This window comes from Urocampus carinirostris, chromosome 7 (assembly GCF_059441175.1).
Source record: "Urocampus carinirostris isolate Australia breed hairy pipefish chromosome 7, RoL_Ucar_1.0, whole genome shotgun sequence".
Taxonomy (NCBI): domain Eukaryota; kingdom Metazoa; phylum Chordata; class Actinopteri; order Syngnathiformes; family Syngnathidae; genus Urocampus; species Urocampus carinirostris.
Window position 1 is genome coordinate 14,571,304 of NC_142355.1, and position 26,011 is coordinate 14,597,314.

Sequence of the window (26,011 nt, forward strand, 5' to 3'; positions counted from 1 at the left end):
TTCTGTATCTGGTATCGATCCCGTCTGTCCTGTCCGGTTTCAATCTCGTATGGTCCCCGTTTTCCTGCGCCTGACTTCTCTGTCTCACTTCTTCTGCCCAGCATTCGCCGAATCACTGGCGTTTGTGTTCACGTGCATGAGTGCCCCATTTCGGTAAAATAAAGCTTGAAAACGTTACGCGTCTGGGTCCACCGTCTGTTCGGGTTCTGACATAAGGTTTTAGCGATTCCGATTGCTTAGCGATCCCTACTTATCGATCGAATTCCTTATAAGTACTATGCGACGACAGATATAGTACAAAAGGTTTTATTCATATAAAATAATTTAAAGATGGGCTGGACTGTTGCACAAAGGGCCTCTGCTGTACCTGCAGCTGCTCACTGGCTACCTGCAGCATTACCCTGACTGCCAATCAGGTCATCTAAATTACGTGGATAAAAAAATGCAGTCTGAAGTGAGAGGTGGATACACAGAGTGGCGTTAAATTAACCTCATGTTACGACTAAAAACTTAGCTAAAGTAGCCAGCGAACCATTAGCAGGCTAGCTAGGTTGTTTACCTGCTGTGGCTACACTGTCCTCCTGCCTTCGAAGCGCCTCAAACACGGTGCATTATTTTGAGTTTAATGCCATGTTGTCCAGCCAGGTGTTTTACCATGTTGGTAATGTTACCCTCTATCGCTGAGATGGTTTTTTTTTGCAAGTACAGCATATTCCTGCATAGTCTTTTGGAGTGAAATACAGCCACACCTTTAACTGTTTAGTGCGAGCCGGGGACATCTCTGCAGCTGATATTATTGGTCGAGCAGCAACAACAAATAGCACGTGGAACGAAGTCACCCAAACCTGCATTGGGGTGTGTTCGTTTGGTATGTTTTCGATAGCGGACCCGAAATAGTTTCCCCACCGATTTCAAGGAATCGGTTAACTGCGGAACCGGTTCCAAATTAGAAGCGGTTATCGATGCGCAGTCCTAGTGAGCACCCAAGAGAACTATTGTTATCATAATAGATACTCTAATTATATAATATGCCGAAAATGTACGGAGACAGCAATGATAATGATGATGGTAAGAAAAAGTGATGGAAGTAGTGATAGTGATGATTATGATAATGAAGAGACTGTGTATCCACAGAGCCGATGTAAATATGTATGTTCAGAAGTTATTCTTTATATATAAATGCACTGGGGATCTAGATGTGGGATGCAACTGTTGAGGAAGTCTGGGGGTAGGGTTTAATAAGCATATGCTCCTTCCTACTCCCTTTTCAAACATTGTGGGTCTTTTTTTTTCCCCGATTTGTTGTTTTTTTTTTTGCTTTTGTCATGTTCGAAATAAAAGTTTCATTCATTCATTCATTTATCATACTTTTAGCACCACTGTTGCTGGGCGATCAACACATTAGGAAGCAGGGGAGGTGGGAGGAGGGAGAATAATTGTATGCTCGTTCATCCGGATTTTTGATAGTGTGGCCTAAAAATGTTAGAAGTAAGAAAAGGGCTGCATCAAATACAGTCAAAAAGCCAACCTAAATCCCAAAAAGATTAAAAAAATAAGAGTTTATGAGAGGGTGTCTAATAAATGATAATACTTTAGGAATGAGCTGACTGAGGCTGCAATCATGACTTGAAGCCAGGAGATGGCAGCAGAGAGCAACAAAGTTTCACATTCCAGACAGCACATTTAACTATTTCTATACACAAATAAATACTGTGCTAGATTATCACTTGTATTTAATCAAGTTGATGTCCAATATGAAATATCCTGTAATAATGTATAGTATTTATTAAACTTGCAACTTGAAACTTTTGTCTGGATCCCGATAGTTTTAAAATGGAGTAATTGTATTTTCGTACAGTGCAAAGAAAAAGAATCGTGTTCTACCGACAGCTGTTTTTGCTTAATTTTATTATATTTCTGATTTTAGAGTATTTCTAAGGTTTTTTCCTCAATATAATTGATATTTAAAACTATGACATTTGCAATACTTCTATGTTTTTTTGGTGAAAATTTGTATTTTTAGAATTTTATGTTGACTTTGTTTCCAGTAGAATAAAACAAATACCATTTTAAATGTGCAAAATCTTTTAGGCGATGTATTTTCTATTACACTGGAAAGTTATTCTTAAAAGATTCTGAAAACTGTGCCTGCTCACGAGTTCGTATGTTGTTTATAGGCTCCCTTACCGCTATGCCGATTTTCATGAATATTTACACAGTTGTACTTTAGGCTTTGGCAAGTGTCTTTAGCTTGGTTTCAAGCCAAGACACCCCAAACAAATACACCAAAAAATCAAAAAACATCTGCTTTTTTGTGATCTCCTGTCATGGAGTCTCTATCGCTCTGTGGTGGCCAAATTTAGTACTGCAGCTCCTGACCTCCAACCACTCCAAGCAGCCAAATTCAGATAAAAGATATAAAGCTAACTGCACTATTGACAGACTGGCATCTGAAAAAGCATCAACCAGATGAGCACGAACCTCCTCATCCTCTTTATTATCTTCATTATCATCATTGCGTGTAATGAACCTACAAGTTCTGGTGTGCTTTCCCTGTGCAGCCTGGCGTTGGTTCTGCCAAAATACAGCGAGCACTTCATCCAAGCCAAACTGGGAGACGACATCAAGCAAGCGATGTGTGAGTGCAAGGTTGCCGTCATCAAGCAAACTGCGCTTTCAATTTCCTTTGATTGGTCCTCCACGGGAAACTCCCCGACATATTTCTCATTCGGTCGCCGCTCTTGCTTCCCAGCTGGAACAGCAGGCCTCTCTGCGTGTTCCGCCGCAATTTTCTTTTGTAGTGCTGGTCATGCACTCCCATGCATAGTCAAACACAGTCAGTTCGAGACCTGAGGTTCTTTTGATCCTCCCTAAACTTTTTCCCTCCCTCTTTTTCTTTTTTTCTGACCTGCTTTCGGCTTCTATTGTAGCACTTTTGCACACCTACGCACACTTTTTCTACCAGGCGTGATCACATGGGAGAAAGAAAAATCGCAAACATCAGAATAAATTGACTCATTGGCAAGCAAAAATTGAACTGAACTGACGGTATAAAGTAATTTGAGGAGCTTCCCTCAGACAAAAAGTGAGCTTTCGCATAAGGTGATTTGCAGTGGCTAGTTGTATGTACCACCATATACCTTTTCAAACAACATTATTTTTTTAGCAGATTGTGCTTGTATCAAGGATATATCGTTTCCGGGGTGAATTTATGATACAAAGTACAAAGAAATCCGTTCCTGGCCTCCCAGAAGCATCCCAGTTAACCCTAAATAGCTATAAAACACATCTTCCTCATCTCTAAAACACATTCAAATTGTCATTGAACATAAAACCAATACAAAGTGATAAGATAAACATGATGATAATACGATTACTTTAAAGCCCCGCCTTGCACCAAAGTAGCATATCTTAAAATAAAGACAATAGGATATGTAATGCACTGTATCTTAAATATGGTTGAAAAGAAAATGATTTCATTGTGATTGACTCAAATTACAGTTATTTTCCAATTTATATTTCCCCTAAAGCTGTTCTCAAAGATCAATACGACTGATGCTTTTTCATGCATTTAGAAGTAGTGACGTGTAAAATACTTTAAAGCCTTAACTATTGAAGTTTAATTATACAGACGCTCCCCTTCTTACAGCCAACGTAAAACGGTAGTTACGAACATTTTTTTCGGGATGTCGAAAAATATCCGGGCATTGCTGTAAGTTAGATTTTGGATTGTATGCACCTTTTTCCGAGGACAGGACATTATTGTAGTACTTCTTTCCGCTGCTATTGGCGTGTGGCGCTGTGAGAGCTCACCCAGCATCCACCCCAAAGAAGGAATCCTGTTTCCTCTTCCTAGTTCGTGTGTAAACATACTATACTGTATCTCGAGCGAACGTTGACATTTCTATTGTTTAATATCTCGTACATCATTTCAATGTGGTGGTTTTAAAGTGTAAAGAAGAGGCGAGCCGTTTCTTTTGAAACAAAAGTGGAATAAGAAAGCATGATGCGGTTGAGAAAATGGTCAGAACGCTTTTTTCGGACACTTTTTACAACAGAAGCGCATCTTCCAAAAGTGAGTTAAACTCAACTTTATTTATCTTTATAGAGCAAATTATTTTATGAAATGTTTATGTTTTAGTGCAAAACAATACAGGTTACTTACTAATACAAGCCTCAAACATACTTATACAAACCTTAAACATACAAAATATAGCACTGAAGCAACTTACAAACAAATTCAACTTAGGAACAATTTTCTGGAACCTATCTTGTTCGTAAGTAGGGCAGCGTCTGTACACGTACAAAAAATAAATGTACTGTGTTTAAAGTGATGTTTTTTTTTCTATAGACATTTTATTGTGGAGGCAGCTGTTTTTAAAAACTGAAAGGCTTCAATAATATTTTTTCGGACTTATCGAGACTCTCAACTCGACCATTCATCCATACTGATACTACCAGTACTAAAACTCCTCTATCCCCAACTTTAAAAGAAAAATCCTACTTCATAACCATAAGACATCATCACGTATCAGCACCAATACCGATAGTTATTCGCCCATCACTTGTTCAAATATTTATTTTGGACTTGCTTTAAAGTATGCACTACACCAATTTTTGAGTTTTCACTTCTTTCTGTTTAATTTTCTACTTAATCTTCTACAACTTTTTCCATGTCTTCCTTGCTGGACCTCTGCAGCATCATCTTGGGGCAAGTACACACTCTCTTTTCTCTTTTCTTGCAATTTGATGCTCCTCACACCTTTTGCACATTTAAGTGATTATTACATTGAGAGTTCTGTTGACAATTACTTACATCTTGAGGATGCCTCACAGGGTATTATTAGTGGCCCCAAAATGGCTAGCTCAACATAAAAATACATCTGCCTCCAGTGCATTTTCATCCCTTTGATGTGTCTCTACAAAGCCGTTGGGGTAATGGCGTTGTTATCCTAATAGATGAGATTTTGACGGAGTACATTGGCCCATGTGTCGTTCCATCAGCACCATAAAGAGCCGGCCGACGTTAACAAGCCCGTTTGAAGAGCCCAAAACCCACGGAGTTGATCGGGCATAGACTCAAAATGTCTGTGTGGAGCCATTTTTATAGGAGGCATCTTCCATCCAATTGAAAACAGTTGCCATAATCAAACCGACGTATGTTGACACTAAGCATCTTATTTAAGGATCTGTCGCTTTGTGACATGTATAGCGGGTCTGGCTTCGGTTACCGAAACATCGAGGGGTGTGGTAATAGCAATACAAATTGAATGATCAATCACGCCCAGCATTTTTCAGACATGTACTTGTACACAGCTTTTCAGCAGTCATTGATACCGCCAGTGTTATGATGTTAAATTGAGATTAGGCACAGATGCAATGACATAGAATTGATACAAGTTTAAACTTCAGTAGACACTCAAAACAAGCTAGGATTTTAAACTTGCAAGGAAGAATGGGCAAGGGGCTTTAGGATAAGAGAGTTCTATCCATTCCTAAAGTCCTCCGAGATCACATCAGCCTTAAAGCGTATCAAAGAATAGCAACATATTTGGCCGATAGCGTCAATGATGTAGCAGTAGAAAAAAATGAACAACAGTAGAAAATAATAGTATATATAAGGGACTGACCACCTATGAAATCTCCTTTGCATTGGTCCAATATTAAAAACAGAATAACCTTATCTTATGTACATATTATTTTGGGTGGAAACTTGAAATCGTAAATGTTAAACACTTGGCCAAAGTTATAATACAGAGATGAGTTTTCCCTAAAACACATACAATTTTTAATTTTAAATGTTTATTTTACATGGGCTTAGTAAAAGCAGTGATGTTCAGTCATGCAGTTAAGGCTGTGCTTCACCGGCCTTTATAGAATTAGAAAATATAAAATGTATTAAATGATCAGATCCATTCAGTGTTAACGTTCTTTTTTAATTTCCTAGTTTGTTTTTTTTGTTTTTTAAATCGCTGAATTTTCACATTATATGTTGGATTCTATTAAGACAACCAGTATATGACATAAAACTTTGTTGAGCTTATGCAAATGCCGAATGAGAGACACAATTCTCTTGTCTCATGGCAGAGGTCGATCGTGAGACCAAGGAACCTGATTTTGTGCACACTTTAGTCCCAAAAAATATATTTAGTAATAGTCTCAGGAATCTAACAGCAAGTCAAGCCATCCAGTATTTTCTTTCTTGTTGCATAGATTTTCAAATGAATGCTTTTATTCAAAAGAGGTAGTGCATCAAATTCATTTATGAGTCAATAAAATTAGTATTTTATGTACCAGTTTATCTAATTACTGCTATTTCCCTTTCAATCAACAAATGAAAATGGAGGTTAATTTATTTGTAGATCTAACTGTGCCTCTCCAAACATGAACTTCACCACACATCACTCCTGAGAATGTATTTTATAAAATAATAAATAACTGATTGGAATAGCTGCTAATTTTAAAGACTTAAATTCTCATAAAACTATGCTCATCTTACATTAGTACTTTGAGTAAATTGACTGATTTTGTTGATCCAAAATATTTTGGGACGCTTTAAAGCTAAAATTGACAGGTCAGTGAATATGGACTAAAACATGAGAAAGATGGAATTTCAGTTGTTTGCGTTGTAGTCAATGCAGTCTAATGTATTAAACAAGTCAAACACGGATATTCGCCAAAGTAAAAAAATGATAATGGTAAAATAAACACTCTTTTCACTTATCTCTGTGCCAGCCAATTGATTGTTTTAACAATTGGATTGAATGTTACACACCTAGCAGTTGGACCTGATGCAAATAGTTTAAAACAGAGTCCCCTAACCTTTTTGAAGATGACAACTCCATTTTGTCACTAATAAGGGCTAAGGACAAAGAAGGGCTACCATTTTATATACATTTCTAAAATAACAATGACCGTTATTACTAAGCTGTAGTTATGTTACCGGGTTGTAATTACTAGTCATTAGGTCAACCACAAAAGCATCATGTCGGATAGAAATTAAATGTACTAAGAAATTTCAGTGACCCATAACTGATGAACTATTCATAGAACCTGAACATAGGCTACTCAGGTGTTCTTAGGGGGCTACCTGGTGCCCTTGGGCACAATGTTGGAGACCAATGGTTTAAACAAATATTCAGTTTTGTTAGATAGATAGATACTTTATTTATTCCCGCAGGGAAATTCACACTTCCAGCAGCATCCCTGTACAGAGAACAATACAATAATAAAGCAAAAAGAATACAATATACAAATACCCAACGTGACGTGCTAATACCCACTGTAGCGTGTTATATAGAGTATCTAGATAGTGCTACACAGAATACACATTGCAATAAAATACAGTAATATGCAATGTAGGGGGTGTGGTTTAATGTGGGCCTTTACTCCGCCGTGTGGAGTTAAAGAGCCTCATGTAATGAGGGAGAAAAGATCTCTTCAGTCTGTCCGTGGTAGAAGACTGTGACAGCAGTCTGTCGCTGAAGCTGCTCTTCTGTCTGGATATAATGCTGTTGTCTAGAATCAAAGGATAAGTTTGTTAAAAAAAGAGCTATAAGTATATGTTTTGTGTCCTTCACATGTCAAAATTGATTGGTGTTGGAAGTATTCCATTAAATTCTAATCAGTTTTATTTCTAGGTATGTAGCGACAACTGGGAATTTTAGAGAATCCTCATGGCGCCCTTTGTTGGCAGGGACTCAAGACATGTAACCATTTGTCATATTATTTATTGTATTTCCATACTCCTCAAGTTTTAAATCAAGGTTGGACCACCTCTAACATATACCGACTGATATATAAGGGAAAATTCCCCACCCCCCCAAGGAGTGCGACAAAATCACGAATTCTTATACCAGAGAGCGCTATATAACCAGCCTGTAAATCTGCCTGTCATCTTTTTACGCCAAGGATGTCGTTTCATTTCAATGACAATGTTCAAAGTGATGGTTTTTGCAGACTATACCAGCTGAGCATTTGCTAGCTAAAGAGTCTACCAACCATCGTGAATGACGGCCAACCACGCCTGTCTTGTCATTTACAAGATTCCGAAGACTCGTCAGTTGCTCGGAAGAGATCATTCTTTTTTTTAGATGTTTACAACTGTGATGTTTTATTGCGTGTTTTGATATTTTAGTTTTATGAGGGAAGATTTTCTGATTAATTTGTTTCTCGCTTTCCGTCTCTTTTCTTTCTTTATGGGGTCACAGGGCAACTAGGCAAGTATCCAATTCCACTCTTCATATAGATCTTTTTGTATAGAGCCTCATATTTGCCATGCCTCTGTCTCTGTGTATTTGTCAATAGCTGTTAGTGTTTGTGTGTGGCCTTTCGTTGCTATCTGTATTCATTTACATCACTGTTTTATATGAAAAAAATATTTCTTAAGTGTTTAGAACATAATGTACTTTTGTTATTTACTGGACTTAATGTGCACTGGATTCTTAAGCTTTTTGAATCTCTGGCATATGCAGTAAATATCATCCAATGGTCAAGACAAAGGGTCTGGAAAATGCGTTTATAAGAGTTTATAGGTTTGGTAAAGAAGACATTTTCACTCCCTACTAGATTATAAAGTGCAACTTCAAACTTCAGGCAACATTTTGTTTCATGTGCATTTTATACTCCATTATCTTTGTGAAATTAAAAAAGAATGACTCACTTCTGCAAACAAAATATTTTCACGCAGTTCTTAAATTTCTCGATGTGATGTGAAGTGCTTTTTCATTTACAATTTTATGATTCTATTTTTCACATAAAAATTCCAAACGTCTGTACTGCACTGGATTATAAAGGGCACTTTTAAATTCCTGGCAAAAAATGTGTTTTATAGTTGTTCCTTGTAGTCTGAAATATATGTTTTGTATTTTTTATCTCCACAGAGAAAATTAGAGTATTAAATAAACAGTATTTAACCATTCTGTGGTAAACTGTCAACTGTCTAAAGTGTATTCTGTAGAAGAAATGGTTTACATTGTCAAATAACGTTTCTCATTTTTTAGGATTTATTATTTTTTTACATTTTTTCTAGAATTAATCTAATATAATTTTCTTATTTTAATGTTATTGGAGATGGTCTGTAAAAAACAATAAAACATATTATACCACTTGCCCCTTTTAAGGTATATGGATTGGAAATCAACGCATAAGGAAAAAATGGTTTACATTAGCAGATAATGTTTCTCATTTTTTAGATTTTTTATTTTAGTGTTTCCAGCATTAATCTAATATAATTTTCTTATTTGACTATCATTGAAAATGGTTTAGGGAAAAAAACAATAACAAGTATTCTCTCACATGCCTCTTTTGAGGATTTCAAGATTGCAGATCAACATTGAAGGATCTGATTGAAGATTTGTGTCTGCTTTATTTTTCCAAAGTGATGGAAACGCTCCAGTTGGAGAACTTTGACAACTTCGGTCACACTTTCATAGCTCCACGGTGAGTAGGCCAAACCCTGCTCCTCATCCATCTACTCCCTCAGAACCCTTGCCATGCGCATGCCCGAAGAAGAACGTGTTGGTGAGAGTGAAACTGACGGTTGCTGTTTCTTCAGGGAGTACTGCAAAGAGCTGACGTTGTCGCTCAACAACACCCAGTTTCTCCTCGATTTCAACCAGTACATTGATAGGAACACTCCAGATGCATGTGAGTCATGCATCTCTCTCCGTGTTTTCTTTTGACTTTGTTTTTAGAAACACTCGCACTGACGGTGTTTTTGGCCTTTATCAATGTACACTGTTTGAGACTTGTCACTGTGTTTGTGTTCATATTAGAGGTAAGATCAGGCATAGAAAAACCCAGTCCGACCCATGCCCACCGGTGTTAAAGCCTGACCCATTCTGAGCCCGACCAATTAACTTTATTTGCAGAACCAAGCCTGAGGAAAACCCGAAATAGCATATTTTATGTGTGAGAAGAGGTTATTTATTATAAAAGATTAAAGTCTGTCTTTTGTAACAAAATTTAAGTTAAACAAAACTGAATACACATTTACATCTTTTATATATCTGTGCCTGCAGTGGTTACATTAACCAACAATGTTCCATTATTGATGGATTTAATTAGAGTTGACGGAAACATTTTACGGTCGTCAGCCATTTTGATGGGTTGAAAATCTATCCCATCTAAATCTATCCAAACAACTTAAAAAAATCACGATTTGCGTGTGTTTGTGATTGTGTGTGTGTGTGTGTGTGTTTGCTTGTGTGTGTTTGTATGTAACCTATAGGCCCCAAAACAAGAACTTAGTTTTGTGAAAATTTACACAGTTGTACTTTAGGCATCTGCCAGTGTCTTAAGCTAGATTTTGAGTCAATGCACTCCCAATAAATACGAACAAAATCGATAAACATCTGCTTTCGAGGGGTCTGCTTTTGTTGGGTCTTTACCGCCATAGGCAGCCAAATTGGGTGCTGCAACTCCCAACAACTGACCAATCCGAGCAGCCAAATCCAATGTCTTATAGGCCCAGCGGTGTTGGGGCTTTTTACTTGTTGGGCAAGAAACCATAGCAGCAGGACAATTCTAGCGCTGCACTTTAAGAGAGAGTCAGAGAGACCAAGAAGAACAAAATGCCAGGTGTGTAATGAACAGAGACGGGAAGGAGTTATTTGATTTGACATCGCAAGAATGTAGAACAAAATCCACACATAATTGTAGTTCACATTTTTATAAACATATTTTAAAAAGTCAGGAAGAGAGAAACCCAGCCCGACCCGAACACAATGATTGACATTTCCCTCGTCGGTCGGGCTCAGACTCTGGCTTGGGCTTAAGAGCTTACCTCTGTTTTTTCTGCATGCATCACAGTCTGTTTTCACCTTTGAAGTTTTGCAATCTTCAACTCTACGCTCAAGAGTCTGAAGGGCAAACTCATTTGATGAGTCAGGTCTAAGCAGGGTGACATCAGGCCTGATCGGCCAAGCTTCCTAGAAGCCCTGTGTTGTCATTCTACGCGGTGAGTCATCGGGTTTGATTGGTCGTCAGCTAATGGATCTCGGCGGCTGGGATTGCTTACGGCCATTATCCCCCTGCTAATGGAAGCAGCTATCCCAGATCCCTTTTGGAGCCAAGGTTACACGAAGGCAGCTGCCTTTGAAAACTTTGGAATCACAATCAAAGGTGTCCAAAGTCTGACTGAGTGCCATTTGCAATGAAGCATTTACCTTACACTGCTAAAAATACATTTGTATATTTTTATAAGAACATATTGCACAATTTTAATATATGTTTTATGATTTTATAATTGAACGTTCTATATTGTCATTGATAACAGCATTGTGAACATTGTGAACAAGAAGATTAGTTATGGAAATAGGATAAAAAAGAACATCAGGAGGTAGTGCTTAGATACCGACCAAAGTTTTAACAATAGTGCAAAGAAAAGTAGTGGACGGCAAAACAATTCCCAAATATGTCGATAAATAGAATATGATAATAAGATATTTTAAGATGTATAAGCTTGCTTCCTGGATAAAATCAGGAAAAACAATTGTGGTTGTAAAAAACCTAAAGTGTGTAAAATAATGTACCATTTACTAAATCAAACATTTTCTTTAATTTTAACGACGAATTTACGATGGCGAAGGGAATATGTCATCTTCTTTAGAAAGACTAAAAGGTTTGAAAAGTTACACTTATGTCTTCCCTTTTTTAATTACACTGCGCGTAAGGTCTGCTGACAGACTGCCATACTCTTCGATATAGTGGATACAGGAAACAAAACAAAGCAGGTTTATTGACAGAGATCTGATCAAAGCCACTCCTGCCATCTAGTGGTAATTCATCATAGTGGCATCATTCCCAGAGGCTTGATGCATACCGAAGGGTTGCGCCAAAGCCTTTAGAATAGTTTAACAAAACAACATATATATTTTTTTATAGTTTTCACACTCAGGGACAATGCTTCTGAAAACGCAAAAAAAAGTAGTAATATAATACATAATTGTTAGAATAAAATAAGAAGTACCGTATTTTCCGCACTATAAGGCGCACCGGGTTATAGGGCGCACCCCGAAAAAATAGTTTTTGGTCCAATTTTTGACATAGATAAGACGCACCGGATTATAAGGCGCTACAATGGGAACGTGGACAAAACAGTCAGATAGTTAAGTCCAACTTATTACCCCCTTAACATTCCGAAAGCTTGCAAAGACGCAAATACGTGTCGAGAACACGTGCGAATGCGGTGTCCGTAAGATGTCACTCAAATGCATCGTTCCATCATTCGGAAGGTTAAAGTCTTGGGATTCAAGAAATGATAACCATTCCTTCGTATCTATTTTCTTTTTCGCTCGCAACTTTACTGTGCATACGACAATAAACTCTTGGAATTGAGTTTAATTTAAAAATAGACACTCCATTCCATCCATTATCTGCACCGCTTATCACAGAAACATCGAGTTCAGTCTGAAACAAGACAATATAAAACCGGGAATAGCTCACCGAAGTCATTGTGTTCATAATAATGTGCAGGCAATGTCCTCTTATATCCGTGAGGGTAGTAAATCCAGGAGAATACAATATTTACAAATACAGAATAGAAAAAAATGCTTTCTCTATGCCATCGGCCACATGCTATACGCATTCATCTTTTTCGGCCAATTGCAGGCTTTGTTTCGCTGTTTAAGCCAATGGCAGCCTGTACATTATAAAAAGGATCCGCCTCTTGACCTCCGAATAACTTTAGCCAATAGTGATCGATTCAACTGATGATTGACACATCTTTTTCGGCCAATTGCAGGCTTTGTTTGCCGTTTGAGCCAATGGCAGTCTGTAAATGATAAGAAGGATCCGCCTCTTGACCTCCGAATAACTTTAGCCAATAGTGATCGATTCAACTGATGATTGACACATTGGTTAGCCAATGAAACGCCGGTAAATAAATCCCACCATCCACCGCGTACTACTTGGCGTTCGGGGGAAAATCGAGTCGGCGGCTGCAAGTTAGTTGGAAAACTTAATGTTGATCCATAAATAAGGCGCATTGTATTATAAGGCGCATGGTCAGCTTTTGAAAAAAATAAAGGCTTTTAGGTGCGCCTTATAGTGCGGAAAATACGGTAAGCTATGTTGATTGCTCTTCTTGCATCTATTTTTTTCTCACAAGTTTGTTTTAATCTAGCAAGTGAAGCGGTTTGATATGTAGACGATATCTGTCTCCAATCACAGGCAATTTGTCCCTTGTGAGTCGACTCATCCTGGATGCCGGCCTGACAGCTGAACTGGTCGACTTATGGAAGGAGCAAAAAGTGTGAGTAGGACCTGTTCAAGTTTTGTTTGGTAATACAAATGTTGACTCCGGGTTGCGTTCAGCTGCTGCTCACCATCTTATGTGAGAAAATAGTGCATGTTTTCTTGCATAGAATCTTTATGCATATTTCATCGGTATATTCCAATTAGTTGCCGAGATAATGCATTTTGGAGACAACATGTCTTGTCCTTGTCGCCCTGAGCTGTGAAGTCATTAGTGAAACACCAGCACCTTAGCAAGCCAGTCGCCATAATGTTTTAGGTGTTAGTTTGTTGTATAGGGCTTTAAGCTAAGTTTTGGTAGTTTATGTGGAGAATTCCTAAGGCGTCTTGTCGTAGGTGGGTGCAGTAATAGGAGAACAACCGGGCGAGCAGCCAAGAAAGGGAAAACTGGCAATAATAACACCCAGAGAGTCGCCACTGGGGGGCTAACTGGGACCATCCAACGAAGGGTGGCCAAAGCCTCTGCGTAAAACTGTGAGGCTAGCCAGCCAACACGCAGTGAGAAGCTACGCTAACTGGGAACCAACAATAATAAGCAAAGCTGGCCGGGAATAAACCAAACTGGTGATGTAGTCAGACTAGCCGGCCAAACAACACACGGTGGGCAGCCAACGAGCGCCGACCGGGAGCAGACAAAACAGGAAAGCCCTCGGTGGCTCTGACGTTAACTGTGAGATAGCTGAACAAAATTATACTGACGGCGACACAAGTGGCAAAAAACAAAAACGAAAAGCCACAATAATCTACCTTTAAGGAGGCCAATTAGGAACGCATGCTTTAATGGCGGAAGCTAAATTTATCCCATGTAGCTTTTGGAGGTCGAAGCACGCAACTCTGACAAAACATTCACAAGGTCCCCAGCAACAGCGTAAGCAAACTATCAAATTCTACAAGAAGAAATACAGGTATGCAATTGTTGTTCACAACAATCACTACCTGTTATAAAGCTTTACATGTTGTGTTAATTGGATTCATCATTTTTAAAGTGTTCCTTTAAATGACGTCTCAGCTCTATCGCCAACAAGCCAGATTCGCACAATTGTGGGGAGGAACTCTACCGTACAAAAAATGATTGAAACAAAAACGATTTATATTGCTACCAGACACAAGTAGTGCAGACAGGAATCATTTCAAAGAATGTGTAAAAATGTTCCGAATTTCTTTGCATGTACTCACCCTCTGACAGTGAATAAGGAGCTTGTGCATGAAGTTAAATTGAATATCGGGTTCTATTTTCGGCTCTTTCCATAAAGTTGCGGTGTGTTGATGGTGTGTATTTGGGGATCATTCAATTCCACAAGCATGCCTGATTCACACCGCGGCACATATCTGAAACTCTGCACTGGGAAAGGCAAGGGGGTGTTACAGGATCACGGAGCAATTGCACAAACATTATTCAAAGATTTGTATCCGTCAAACAACATTCTAAAACTATTGGAAACCTCACAAATAATGAACCAAGTGAAACTAATTTTTGGGGTAAGTGTTTTGAAACGTTGATATCAACGACTTATTAGGCAACTTACTTCATTTCAAAATCTGCAAAGCAATGAACCAACTTATTTGACACAAAATTGTCATTATCATTTTTTAACAAAGATTTACCGCACTCCAAACTTTTCGTGAGGCAGATCCGCCATTCTGATTTTGGTCTTGCGGTCCGAGTTTTCGTCTGCACGCCGATCTCCAGTTTGAGTTGTGTAGTGAAAGTCCGTTTCTTTTCAGAGAACCGGCTTCTTCGGCTCAACTCATTAAAGAGAGCCGGCTTTCAAACGGCTCACTTGCTTTGATGCATTATATTACGAAAGATTATGTCGTATAAAGAAGTCAAGAAAAAAGGAAGTATAAAAGGAGAAAATGAAAAAAAGACGGGTTTGTGGTGATCCCTTTTAATCAGTATATTACCAACAATAATTTAATGCAGAAAATGAATTAATAATTTGAATAAGAAAATGTATTCTTCTACTTAATTAATTAATATTTGCGTGTATTTTTTCCTTCTACAGTGAACGTCCAAGCGACTTCATTTTTGAACTTTTTTTTATAATAAACCTCATTCATGTCGAGCAACTCAGTGTCCCACAACAAAATGTTCATTAACAATATATGTGATATAAGGAAACACATGTACAATATAACATGTTAAACTAAATAAATAAACATGTTTGAAAAAAAATATGGTGTAAGATTATTTTGTATTTTGTAAGGGAAATTACGGCAGTTTGTAAGGGCATGGAGCACACAAAATTTTGGGGACCCATAGATCTCTGTTGGGACCCATAGATTTTTGAGCATGCGAGTACTTTTCAGAGGTATATATACTGGAGCCATATCTCTCTAGTGGGAGGTGGCTAGAGTCAAGAGCACATTCACGACTCTTTCTGGGAGATTGATACAGAGGGGATTCCCAGACCTCGCTCAAACCAATTGATGTGTTGCGACTTCTCGTTGGGAGTCATTAGGTGACCAAACCCCCTAATTCCAACCCTTAATGCTAGGCACAAAGCAGGGAGGCAATGGGTACCAACGTTGTAAGTCTTAGGTATGACCGGGCCGTGGCTCGAACCAGCAGCTTCCAGTCTCGGGGCAGGTGCCCTACCCCAAATTCCACCAAGCTGTAGTTGATTACTGTAAAATTCGGACTAGAAGGCGCACCTGATGATTAGCCGCACCTCGTACATGTTTTAAGAAAAAAAAAATTGTACATGCGTAAGCCGAACCTGACTATAAGCCGCATGTGCCCACATTGAAACATGAGATATTTACAAAGAAAGACGGCTTACAGAAAGTGTTTTAATAATATACGGTACCTTGACCCCTTAGGGGGCCAGCGGTACGCCGGTGGGCCACCTAATCTTTGATGAACAAATACGTCTCTGTACAATGTCACAAGGCACTGAATTATGTCATGCCACCGATCATTGGAAAGCTTAAACTCGCGGGATTCAAGAAATGAGGACCATTTTAAAATATACTCATTAGAAAAGTATCACGATCAGGCTGAAACAAGACACCTGGAAACTATAACGCTGGCGTAACTCACCAATACAACCCCTGGTCGTCTTCAACTTCTTTGAATGTCAGCAAAAATGGCTTTAATACATCAAGGACAATCCATAGAATCCAACCGTGTAAAATATTTACTCCAAAACCCATGATGATAGCGACAGATAAATAGGAATCAACCTTAAACATTTCTTCTTTGTTGGACATTGCTTCTTGTAATCTGTTGGTTTCGCCACATTATTTCCGTTTACAAAATAAACAGAGTCGTAAAATTATTCCCAATATGGTAGGTAGCCCACACCTGACGATTGATACCTTTTCCATGTTGAGGGTCTGTTTATGCTAGTTTTATTCATGCACAAAGTGCAAAGTTACAATAAACTTGACTATTCCTCTACACATATATTCCATGTGTCTCATTTGTACCCTTACTACTCGGGCACCCCTGGTGGCCGCATAAATTAAATTAGCGGTATCATTGCATAAGCCTCGGCTTTGAAAGTTTGGGTAAATAATTTGTGGCTTATAGTCTGTGTTTTATGCAGGGTTGGGTAGGGTTAATTTAACTTGATTACTTTCAATTACTTTTGGATTACTCCAATACCAAATATGCTAATAAAAGACAAAAGAAACTCATCTCATCTCATCAGCTGCAACGCTTATCCTCAGTAGGGTTGCGGGGGTGCTGGAGCCCATCCCAGCAATCATCGAGCAGTGGGCAGGGGACACCCTGAACTGGTTGCCAGCCAATCGCAGGGCACACAGGGACAGACAACTCGCTCGCTCATTCACACCTAGGGACAATTTTGGACCGGCCAATCCACCTGAAATGCATGTCTTTGGGATGTGGGAGGAAACCGGAATGCCCGGAGGAAACCCACGCAAGCACGGGGAGAACATACAAACTCCGCACAGTAAGTCCGGTAGCTGGATTTGAACCCACACAGGAGGTTCCCGAGACATTAGAACTGTGCCGCACACGCGCTAACCACTGCGCCGCCGTGCTGCACAAAAGAAACTAAATATGAATAAAATGACTAAATTTTGTGCAGGCTTGGGGAGTAACGGAATACAGGGAACGGCAAAAATAATGTTGGCAAGCTGTTTGGATTTATTTTCATTTTGTAGTTGTCGCATTTTATGTTAGTTTTGCCGGAGATCAAAGAGATCAAAGCCAGGAGATAAAGCTTACCACGTGTTGTGAGTCATAATTTGATTCATATTTAGTTTCTTTTGTCTTTTATTAGCATATTTGGTATTGGAGTAACCCAAAAGTAATTGAAAGTAATCATGTTAAAGTAACCCTACCCAACCCTGGTTTTATGATATCAAACTTGAAAAAAAAAGTTGATGCCCACCTAGCAATTGACGTCTTATGGACTATGAATCTTGGTCTTAATCAGATCTCATCTATTTTAGGTATGATTTAGTCTAAAAACAAAGGTCCAAATTTGGAGTTGTATTCATCCTTCTACAGGTATATGTAGTTACAATTTAGTCCGAACATTGCTGTCGTTGTGTTTACTTCATCTGAAAGCTTTTTTTTTTTTTTTTTTTTTTTTTTTTTTTTTTGCTATCCACAATAAGACATCTTCTGAACTAGTACCTTTTTTCAAAATGTTTAAAACGAGTTTTGCTGGATTTTTTATTTTCGTTTTCGTGTTTTCAATCAAAAATCATTCTCAAGGTGCAGATCTCATTTTAAGGCATTCTAAGACAGTGTTGTGCAGTAATGATTTCTTTGAACAATTCCATACTGACTTAAAAAAATAATGTACTAAGATGTTTTAATAACAGCAGTAGAATATTACTTTGCACCTCCGCAATCAATCGTGGATAAAGAAGATAAGCTCTTTTTCAAAAAAACATGCCTCGCAGTAATGATAACTTTATTGCTAATATGATGCTTTTGTGACACATTAATCTATGAAACAACCAAAACAACACAGCGAAACGATTTTTTTTATGGCACCTAATAAAAAGCTGCGGCCTTCGCTGACTCACTGCATGTCTCTAGCTAATATGTAAGGTTTTATTTACAGTGCAGAACATTTGTCATTTACTCCTTGAACTGAGTCACCATTATTAGTCATGATGTTACTGTCCCATCCCTACAGTACTGTTATCACCCATTTAAAAGCCGTAAAGTTCCAAAATCCATAGTGATCTTATGGTATCAAAAACAATTACCTTTTTCTTCATTCAGATGGTTTACAAACCTGAATTTCACCAGTAAACTCTGGTTGCTATTTTCCATGTCTAGGTATTACAGGCCCAGTGTGTAATCCATTGGGACCCATAATGGTTAAAAAAATGCCATTAATTTGAAACACTAATGGCAAATGGTCTGCATTTATATAGCGCTTTTCAAGTCATTGAAGACCCCCCAAAGCACTTTACAATGTGCTTCATACTTACCTATTCACACACACACTCACACACCAATATAAAAGCAATATAAAAATATCTTATTTGACAATGTTCCCCAAAAACCTTTGAAGACCTACATATTTGTTTATTCTTGACCTTCTCAAAAACAATACTAATATTTATGATTGATTCCATTAATGGGGGCAGCGCGGCAGCGCAGTGGTTAGCGCGTGTGCGGCATAGTTCTGAGGTCATGAGATCGAACCTCCTGCGTGGAGTTTGCATGTTCTCTCTATGCTTGCGTGGATTTCCTCCGGGCACTTCGGTTTCCTCCCATATTACAAAAACATGCATGTCAGGTGAATTGTCCCTAGGTGTGAATGAGCGAGCTAATTGTCTGTCCCTGTGTGCCCTGCGACTGGCTGGCAACCAGTTCAGGGTGTCCCCTGCCCATTGCCCAAAGATAGCTGGGGTGGGCTCCAGCACCCCCGCGACCCTACTGAGGATAAGTGGTGCAGATAATGGATGGATGGATTCCCTTAATGGGAAAATTTCCTGAAATGTGTTTGTTTGTTTTTTTGTTTGGATTCCTTAACCACTCGGGTCTTAGGAGCACCATTTCTAACCATTCCTGTGGTGTGTCTTGGGCAAGTACAGCCTGGTGGCTCACATCAGTCCGGTATCAAACAGGGCTTGCAACCGTCACAAATCATTGACAACAATCTGGAGTTTCTCATTTAGGCCATCAGATAGGAGTAAAGCACTTTTGGTTTTATTATTCAATTGATATACAAAAACACATGTATCGTCTAGTAATCACTCTTTAAGCCTCCTTTGTTTTGAATTGATCAATAACATTAAGACAACTTGAGGCACCTTTGAAAAAAGGGTCACTGTCCTACTACTACGGAAGCCTAAATGAGGATTTTGCCAAGGTAGACTGTCCCTTGCTGCTGGAAGAAGTTGAAAGCTTTAGGTACTTGGGTTGTGATGTGGCTGCAGTTGGTGGAATGGAGTGTGAGGTATTGCACAGAGTGAATCAAGGAAGCAAGGTTTTGGGTGCTCTGGGGAGACTGACGAACAACAAGAGTATGAGTATGGATGTTAAGAGGGGACTGTATGAGAGTGTGATTGTGCCGACTGTGTTGTATGGTGCAGAGACTTGGAGCCGGAACGCAGATTTAAGAAGGAAGTTGAATGTTTTTGAGATGAAGTGTTTGAGGACTATGTTAGGAGTGAAAAGATTGGATAGACTGAGAAATGAAATTGTGAGAGACAGAACTGGAGAAGTCGTGGAACTGAGCAAGCGTGTTGATAAGAGAGTACTCGGTTGGTTTGGACACATGGAGAGGATGGATGAGGAGCGAATGTTGAAGAGGATCTACAGAGCAGAAGTCAATGGAAGGAGTGTTTTTTTATGCTAATTATTTCCCTTTTATTTTCTTTGTTATTGTATGTGTGTGTCTTGCTGTTGGTCACCCCTCTTGAGGGATATGACCAAGGTAGATAGCTAGATAGATAGATAGATAGATAGACAGACAGACAGACAGACTGTCCCGGTTGTGGTTTTACAACAAAACAGCTACATATCTTCTACTACTGATGCCTGTATGTGAAGGTCGTCTATGGTGTTTCGGCATCTTTCACTTGTTTCCACTATTTTCTTCTCTCGCCTTTTGGTTTCTCACTTGCCTGCCGTTATGGCTTGCCGCTAGCAGCTATTGTTATTTGCTTCTTGTAAATAAGTTCGGTGTTTCAGGGTCCTGACGCTTGATAAATTCTGTGTTGCTCCTCTAGTACCTCAAAACATAGCAGCTTAGACCGGAATTATTTATTATTTCCAGCCAATCCAAGTGTTTCCAGCTCGCACAGTCTTTTGTTGTCACTTTTAGGAATTAACACCATCTTTGATATCTTGTAGCTCAATAAATGTATTATTATTTTTGGCCATGCAAGAAAATAGGGAATTAAGCTTCTGATTCTTTTAAAGTGGTATCAAATGATTCAGCTCCATTTCAAGAGACAATTATATGTAGTAGTGAACTTTTACAGGCAGACACTTGAAGATTGACGGAATATATTCCGTATACATCGGTGGTAGATAGCAGAGGTAGGATTTTAAGCCCAACTAGAAATTCTAGCTGGTTTGGGCTTAAAATGTCAATCATTACGTTTGGGCTGGGCTTCTCTCTTGCCGCTTGTTTTAAAATTATCCACCTGTCATTGTTCTTCTTTGTTTCACTGCCTCTCTCTTTCTCTCTCTCTCTTTAAGTCCTGTGCTAGATTCTTAAGGACATACCGTTGCTGTTGTTTATGGCTCAATTTTGAAACTGTTAAAATGACAGACGGCCTTAAAAAATTCCCGTCAAAAGAATTTTGGTTAATGTAAACACAAAACAGAAATATAAAAGATGCAAATGTTTATATAGTTTTGTTTATCTGAGATTTTATTACAAAGACAGTCATTCATTAGGTGCAGTATCATAAATCAACTCTCCTCCTCCTGAGTCCTCGCAAATAAAAACAAAAATTTCGGGTTTACTTTGGGTTCGGTCCAGCATATTTAGTCAATTGGTTGACCTAGGGCTGGGTTAGTCTTTGACACACGGGGCCGGGCTAAATTCGTGCTGGATTTATAGGCCTAATCTTACCGCTGGCAGTTAGGACGTCGGCAAAAAACTGTGTTTGAAAACACGGATTGGTGTTGTTTTTTACTTAACATAAAAATTGAAAATGATCTAAGCTTCCAGAAAAAAAGTCAAGAAAACCCAATAAAAACATTGTGAGGCAAAAGGCACTGTATTATTCCAGTTTCCGTTGGGTTCTGGAATCAGTTTTGATGTTTGGAGCCCATTTTTGATCGCAAGTTCCAAGTGTCTTCACTTTTACTCATGTGACTGGTTGTGAAATTCAAGACTGTCTTTTAAATCAGCCAGGAATCACGGATGCACTATTTGTCTTTGTGATCTGCTCTGAAGCTTGACTGTGTTTTTCCATCTTCTCAGAAACGGGACAGTGGCCAGATTTGTAGCCACAGATGGAGGAGTCACACGAGTCTTCCCTCGAAGGTATCGTTGATCATGGTCCCGTTGTTCTTCTTTGGCTTGCCTAAACTAGCCTGTGAGCTGTAGACAATAACCTGTGCTGATAAATTTCAAATATTTTAGGGTATTTTTATTCAGATCTCTTTTATGTTGCACCATTGGCTCTTTAAAATGAAGGATGATGTCCTTGCCAAGCATTGATCGATTCATGATTATTATCCATGAGATTGTCACCAATCTGTCATAAGTCATCTTGGAAAATAAACAAAAATGTAGTAAAACAATTAACAATTAAATATCTAATAAAACAAGTAAAATAATTGTTTTTTTTTCAGGGAAAATGATACAAAAAGTATTTAATTTATTTCTTTTAACATTTTATAAACAAGAAATTGAAATTTTTAAAATGTAATCAAATATATCTTATACAAACAATTATCTAAATTCGTGTTTTCCTTGTGAACAAAAAGAATAAATAAGGATAAATACTTTGTAAAAAGTTCACGGTTTTCTCATACTCATAATAATTAATAATAATTTAAGTAATATTATTATTGTTTTCCTAAAACTGAAGTCATTAAATATATTTGAAAAAATATTAATAATACCTAATACTTGCATATGTTTTCAGGTGGCAGATAATTTGAATAATGTGTTTCTTGTTTTCTTTGAATGCATTAAAAAAGTAAAAGAAACAAACAAAAAAATTAACCTGCCAGCAGAACAAGAATAATTAATTTTAGTTTTACTCAGGGTACTACATTTTATCCTCACTTTTCTAATTTGACTTTTTATAATATGCTAATTGTTTTGATATACTAAAATTTAGCCTCTCACAATTTACCATCTGTTCAATGTATACTTTTTTCACACATTGAAACTTTTGTTTGATCCATTTGTTTCCTTTTGAAAAATCATTGAGTATTTGAAGGTATTGAAAAGGTATTAATGCTGCAAAGCTAATAGATCAGTTAACATACTGAAAAGTGACAATCTCGGAGGTCCATTGTAAAAGATATTAAAAAGCACCAACAAATTTGAAATTTGATTCACGATTAAACATTTTTCACCAACATTTAGTCGTATTTGAACCATAATTTATACTGGACCCCCAGGATACGACATGTATCTGTTCTTAAGTGGGGAAAGTAAGGTGAAATTATCGGATGTGGGGCAATTGAAACATTTGTTAATCAGATATTTCCCAACGACTGATCCCCGGGTATAAACATTCAACTTACATGTGCATAAGATTTTTTTTTTTTTTTAAATAGAATATGTACCTATATGTGATACACGCACATATGAGTAGATAACATTATAAATTAACATGCACAGAGAAATAAAATCGTATTGACCTTTGTTGTGGCGTAACTTGAGCTGGCAGAGTGAGGTAGTGGGGAGATGCAATGCGGGGAGAGACAGAAAATTCAAATAAAAAAAACACTTTTTTAGCTTCCATTTACCGGTACAAAGATTGTTTGCCCTTCAAAGACTTTGTTGCTTAATTTACCTCCTTATTCTTAATGTCGCAATCGTCAAACTTTATGGCAATTTTAGCGAGGTGCCTTCTTTGTATTGCCTTATTTTTTCACGGTTTCATTCCATTGTTATCTTTTTTTCTTTTGCCTTTACCATCTCTGCAAACGTTTGGACACATAGCCACACAATTTTAAGTTAACACGTGATACTGAACAGAACAACGAACAGAGTTTAGCCAACCATATATATATACCCATAACCATATATGAAACTGGGGCATGATAGGCATGACTTGCACTGTCATACAAATCAACACTGTCAAAATAGAATTTTGAGGAATTTGTTGTCAATGTCATATGGTGGAAATGTGCTGTAACAAGGTCCCATTCTACAACAACATTGTAAGGTAGGAACGCCATAACCTTGGGGTCTATTCAGGGTTGGGTAGGGTTACTTTAACCTGATTACTTTCAATTACTTTTGGATTACTCCAATACCAAATATGCTAATAAAAGACAAAAGAAGCTAAATATGAATTAAATTATGACTCACAACACGTGGTAAGCTTTCTCTCCTGGCTTTGATCTATTTGATCTCCGGCAAAACTAACATAAAATGCGACAGAAACAAAATGAAAATAAATCCAAACAGCTTGCCAACATAATTTTTGCCGTTCCATGTGTTCCGTTACTCCCCAAGCCTGCACAAAATTTAGTAATTTTATTCATATTTCGTTTTTTTGTCTTTTATTAGCATATTTGGCATTGGAGTAATCCAAAAGTAATTGAAAGTAATCAAGTTAAAGTAACCCTACCCAACCCTGGGTCTATTGCACATTAACTAATGTGGTTATTTTAATTTGTCCTATTTCGTTTTAGCGCTGGAGAAGACTGGCCGGAGAACCCCGAGACATACGAGTCTAGCTTCTACAAGAGGGCCCTGGACAACGACATGTACATTTTCACCGCTCCATCTTTTAACAGTAAGACCTTTGTGTTCATGCAATTCGGTACGCTTCTTTATTCAGTGTGGTCTGGCACTGAGCCTCGATGATTTCGTAAATCAGTGTGAACCGTCCTGACAGCGACCGTGCCTGCACGCCGGTGACATCATGCCTTTTATCCTCGGTCTTTTCCCGGCTTACAGAATGTCTGTCAACACTCATGCTCGGCCTTACACTTGGGCCACGAGCCTCCTCTTTAGCTTATCTCCACTAATCACTCCGGCAGATGTCAGGGGAGGCAAACAATGAGTATAGTTCCGTTGGGGTAACACGCTACTGGATCAGCACATTCATGAGTCCACCAGGCTTAATGCAAATTACAAGCTTTACATGCATTCCCCACCATGGATAACTGTTATTCACGTTTTTGGCCAAATGTGCGGCGATTCAGTTCAAGGTTCCCTCGTGTGTTCCTCACTCAGCTGCAGCAGAAGGCCGAGAGACCGTGTCCGATTCTGGTATCCTCGTCAGCAAAGCAGTGGATCTCACCATCAATGAAGTCACGCTTAAACCGGCAGGTCAGTCGCGCTTAATCCCACATCGATCACTGCTCGTTACGAAAACATTGCACATTTCACAGCAGCTCATATCTTATGAATTGATATTTATCACATAGTCTATCAGTCAATGTAAGTTAATATGGAAAAAGTGAACAATTATAAATGTAGAAATAAGTTAAATTAGTAGGAATGCCACTCATATTCACATATAGCAGAGAGTAGATCAAGCTACACCATTAGAGATAAGATTGTGCCTTAAAAAAATCCAGCCCAACCGGACTCAGCCCTTGAGTATTGAAACCTGAACCAGCCCGAGCCCAACAAAATTTCTTGATTTTTTTATCCTAATATTTTATTTTTGAGGATTTTTTTTTTTAAATGTAAGGAAGAGAAGGGCTTCTCTTTCGCTAACTTTTTTTAGTCATTCACCCCTCAGAGGAGGATGTCTTCTGCTGCACTAAAAGTGGACTGAATTGATGTGCAGATCCTCCACAAGAACAATGACGAGTGCATAATTAAAAATATAAGTCTGCGAAAGACAAGCCCGGTCCTAACCCGAACTAATGATTGTCATTGTTAGCCCGACCTGGCCCAGATATCGGTTCGGGTTTTGGTTGGGCTCGGGCTTAAGATCTTACCTCTACACTCCATATATTGTAAAAAATAATCAAAACGAGAAAGATACGAGGGTTATTTACCTTCAACTATTGTTAGCATGAAAATCGAGTGGTCATTATCCGTTCTCCCTTCCGTTTGATAGATGCAAATCTTCAACATCTTTAAAATCTCTAAAAACATTCATCTTAAAAGTCCTCTGGCGCATTGATTATCCTCTGTCATTCTTTATAGGTTGCTTACATGATACACCTGAAAATGTTTTTTCGAAAAAAAAAACAATAGAAGGCAGACGTAACACTCCCATGTTTATTCTTATGCATCTTATTGGCTAAGAGACACGGAAAAAAAAACCCTACTGACATTCCTTCTTACCAGCTTTGAAAGCAGACAAGCGCTACAGCTCTTATGCAGGTAGTGGTAAAAACACAATATTGCACTTCCGGCCTAGATCCGTTAAATTGGTGAATTTCATATCCGAGCCAGATGAGAAGAGCCTACCTGGTAGGGAGTGATACATACCTAACCCCTGACATACAGAAACAATTTAGAGTCTTTCTTTAAAAATTCCAAGCAACCTTTTGCAATGTTGATAAAAGCCAGGGTGCACCCACGCTAGCATATGCAAACTCCATTCAGGTTGACCAAAAGCCAAGTTATAGACCCAAGACTGTGACCTAAACCAATAAAAATTCAACCACTGAATTTGTGTTTTGGTTACTATTTTGTTGCTA

The 26,011-nt window shown here is 38.3% G+C and overlaps 1 protein-coding gene across 3 annotated transcripts in view; it reads left to right on the forward strand.

Annotated features, from left to right (window-relative positions):
- Positions 1-26,011, forward strand: part of cacna2d1 (calcium voltage-gated channel auxiliary subunit alpha2delta 1) — a 160,976-nt gene that overhangs the window by 117,150 nt on the left and 17,815 nt on the right. For all 3 annotated transcript variants that reach the window (XM_088339834.1, XM_088339835.1, XM_088339836.1), the window contains 7 exons: positions 2,562-2,638; positions 9,381-9,441; positions 9,557-9,648; positions 13,174-13,255; positions 21,639-21,701; positions 24,038-24,141; positions 24,585-24,680. In XM_088339834.1, the coding sequence (XP_088195960.1) occupies positions 2,562-2,638; positions 9,381-9,441; positions 9,557-9,648; positions 13,174-13,255; positions 21,639-21,701; positions 24,038-24,141; positions 24,585-24,680 (575 nt within the window). The remainder of the gene's footprint in view (positions 1-2,561; positions 2,639-9,380; positions 9,442-9,556; positions 9,649-13,173; positions 13,256-21,638; positions 21,702-24,037; positions 24,142-24,584; positions 24,681-26,011) is intronic.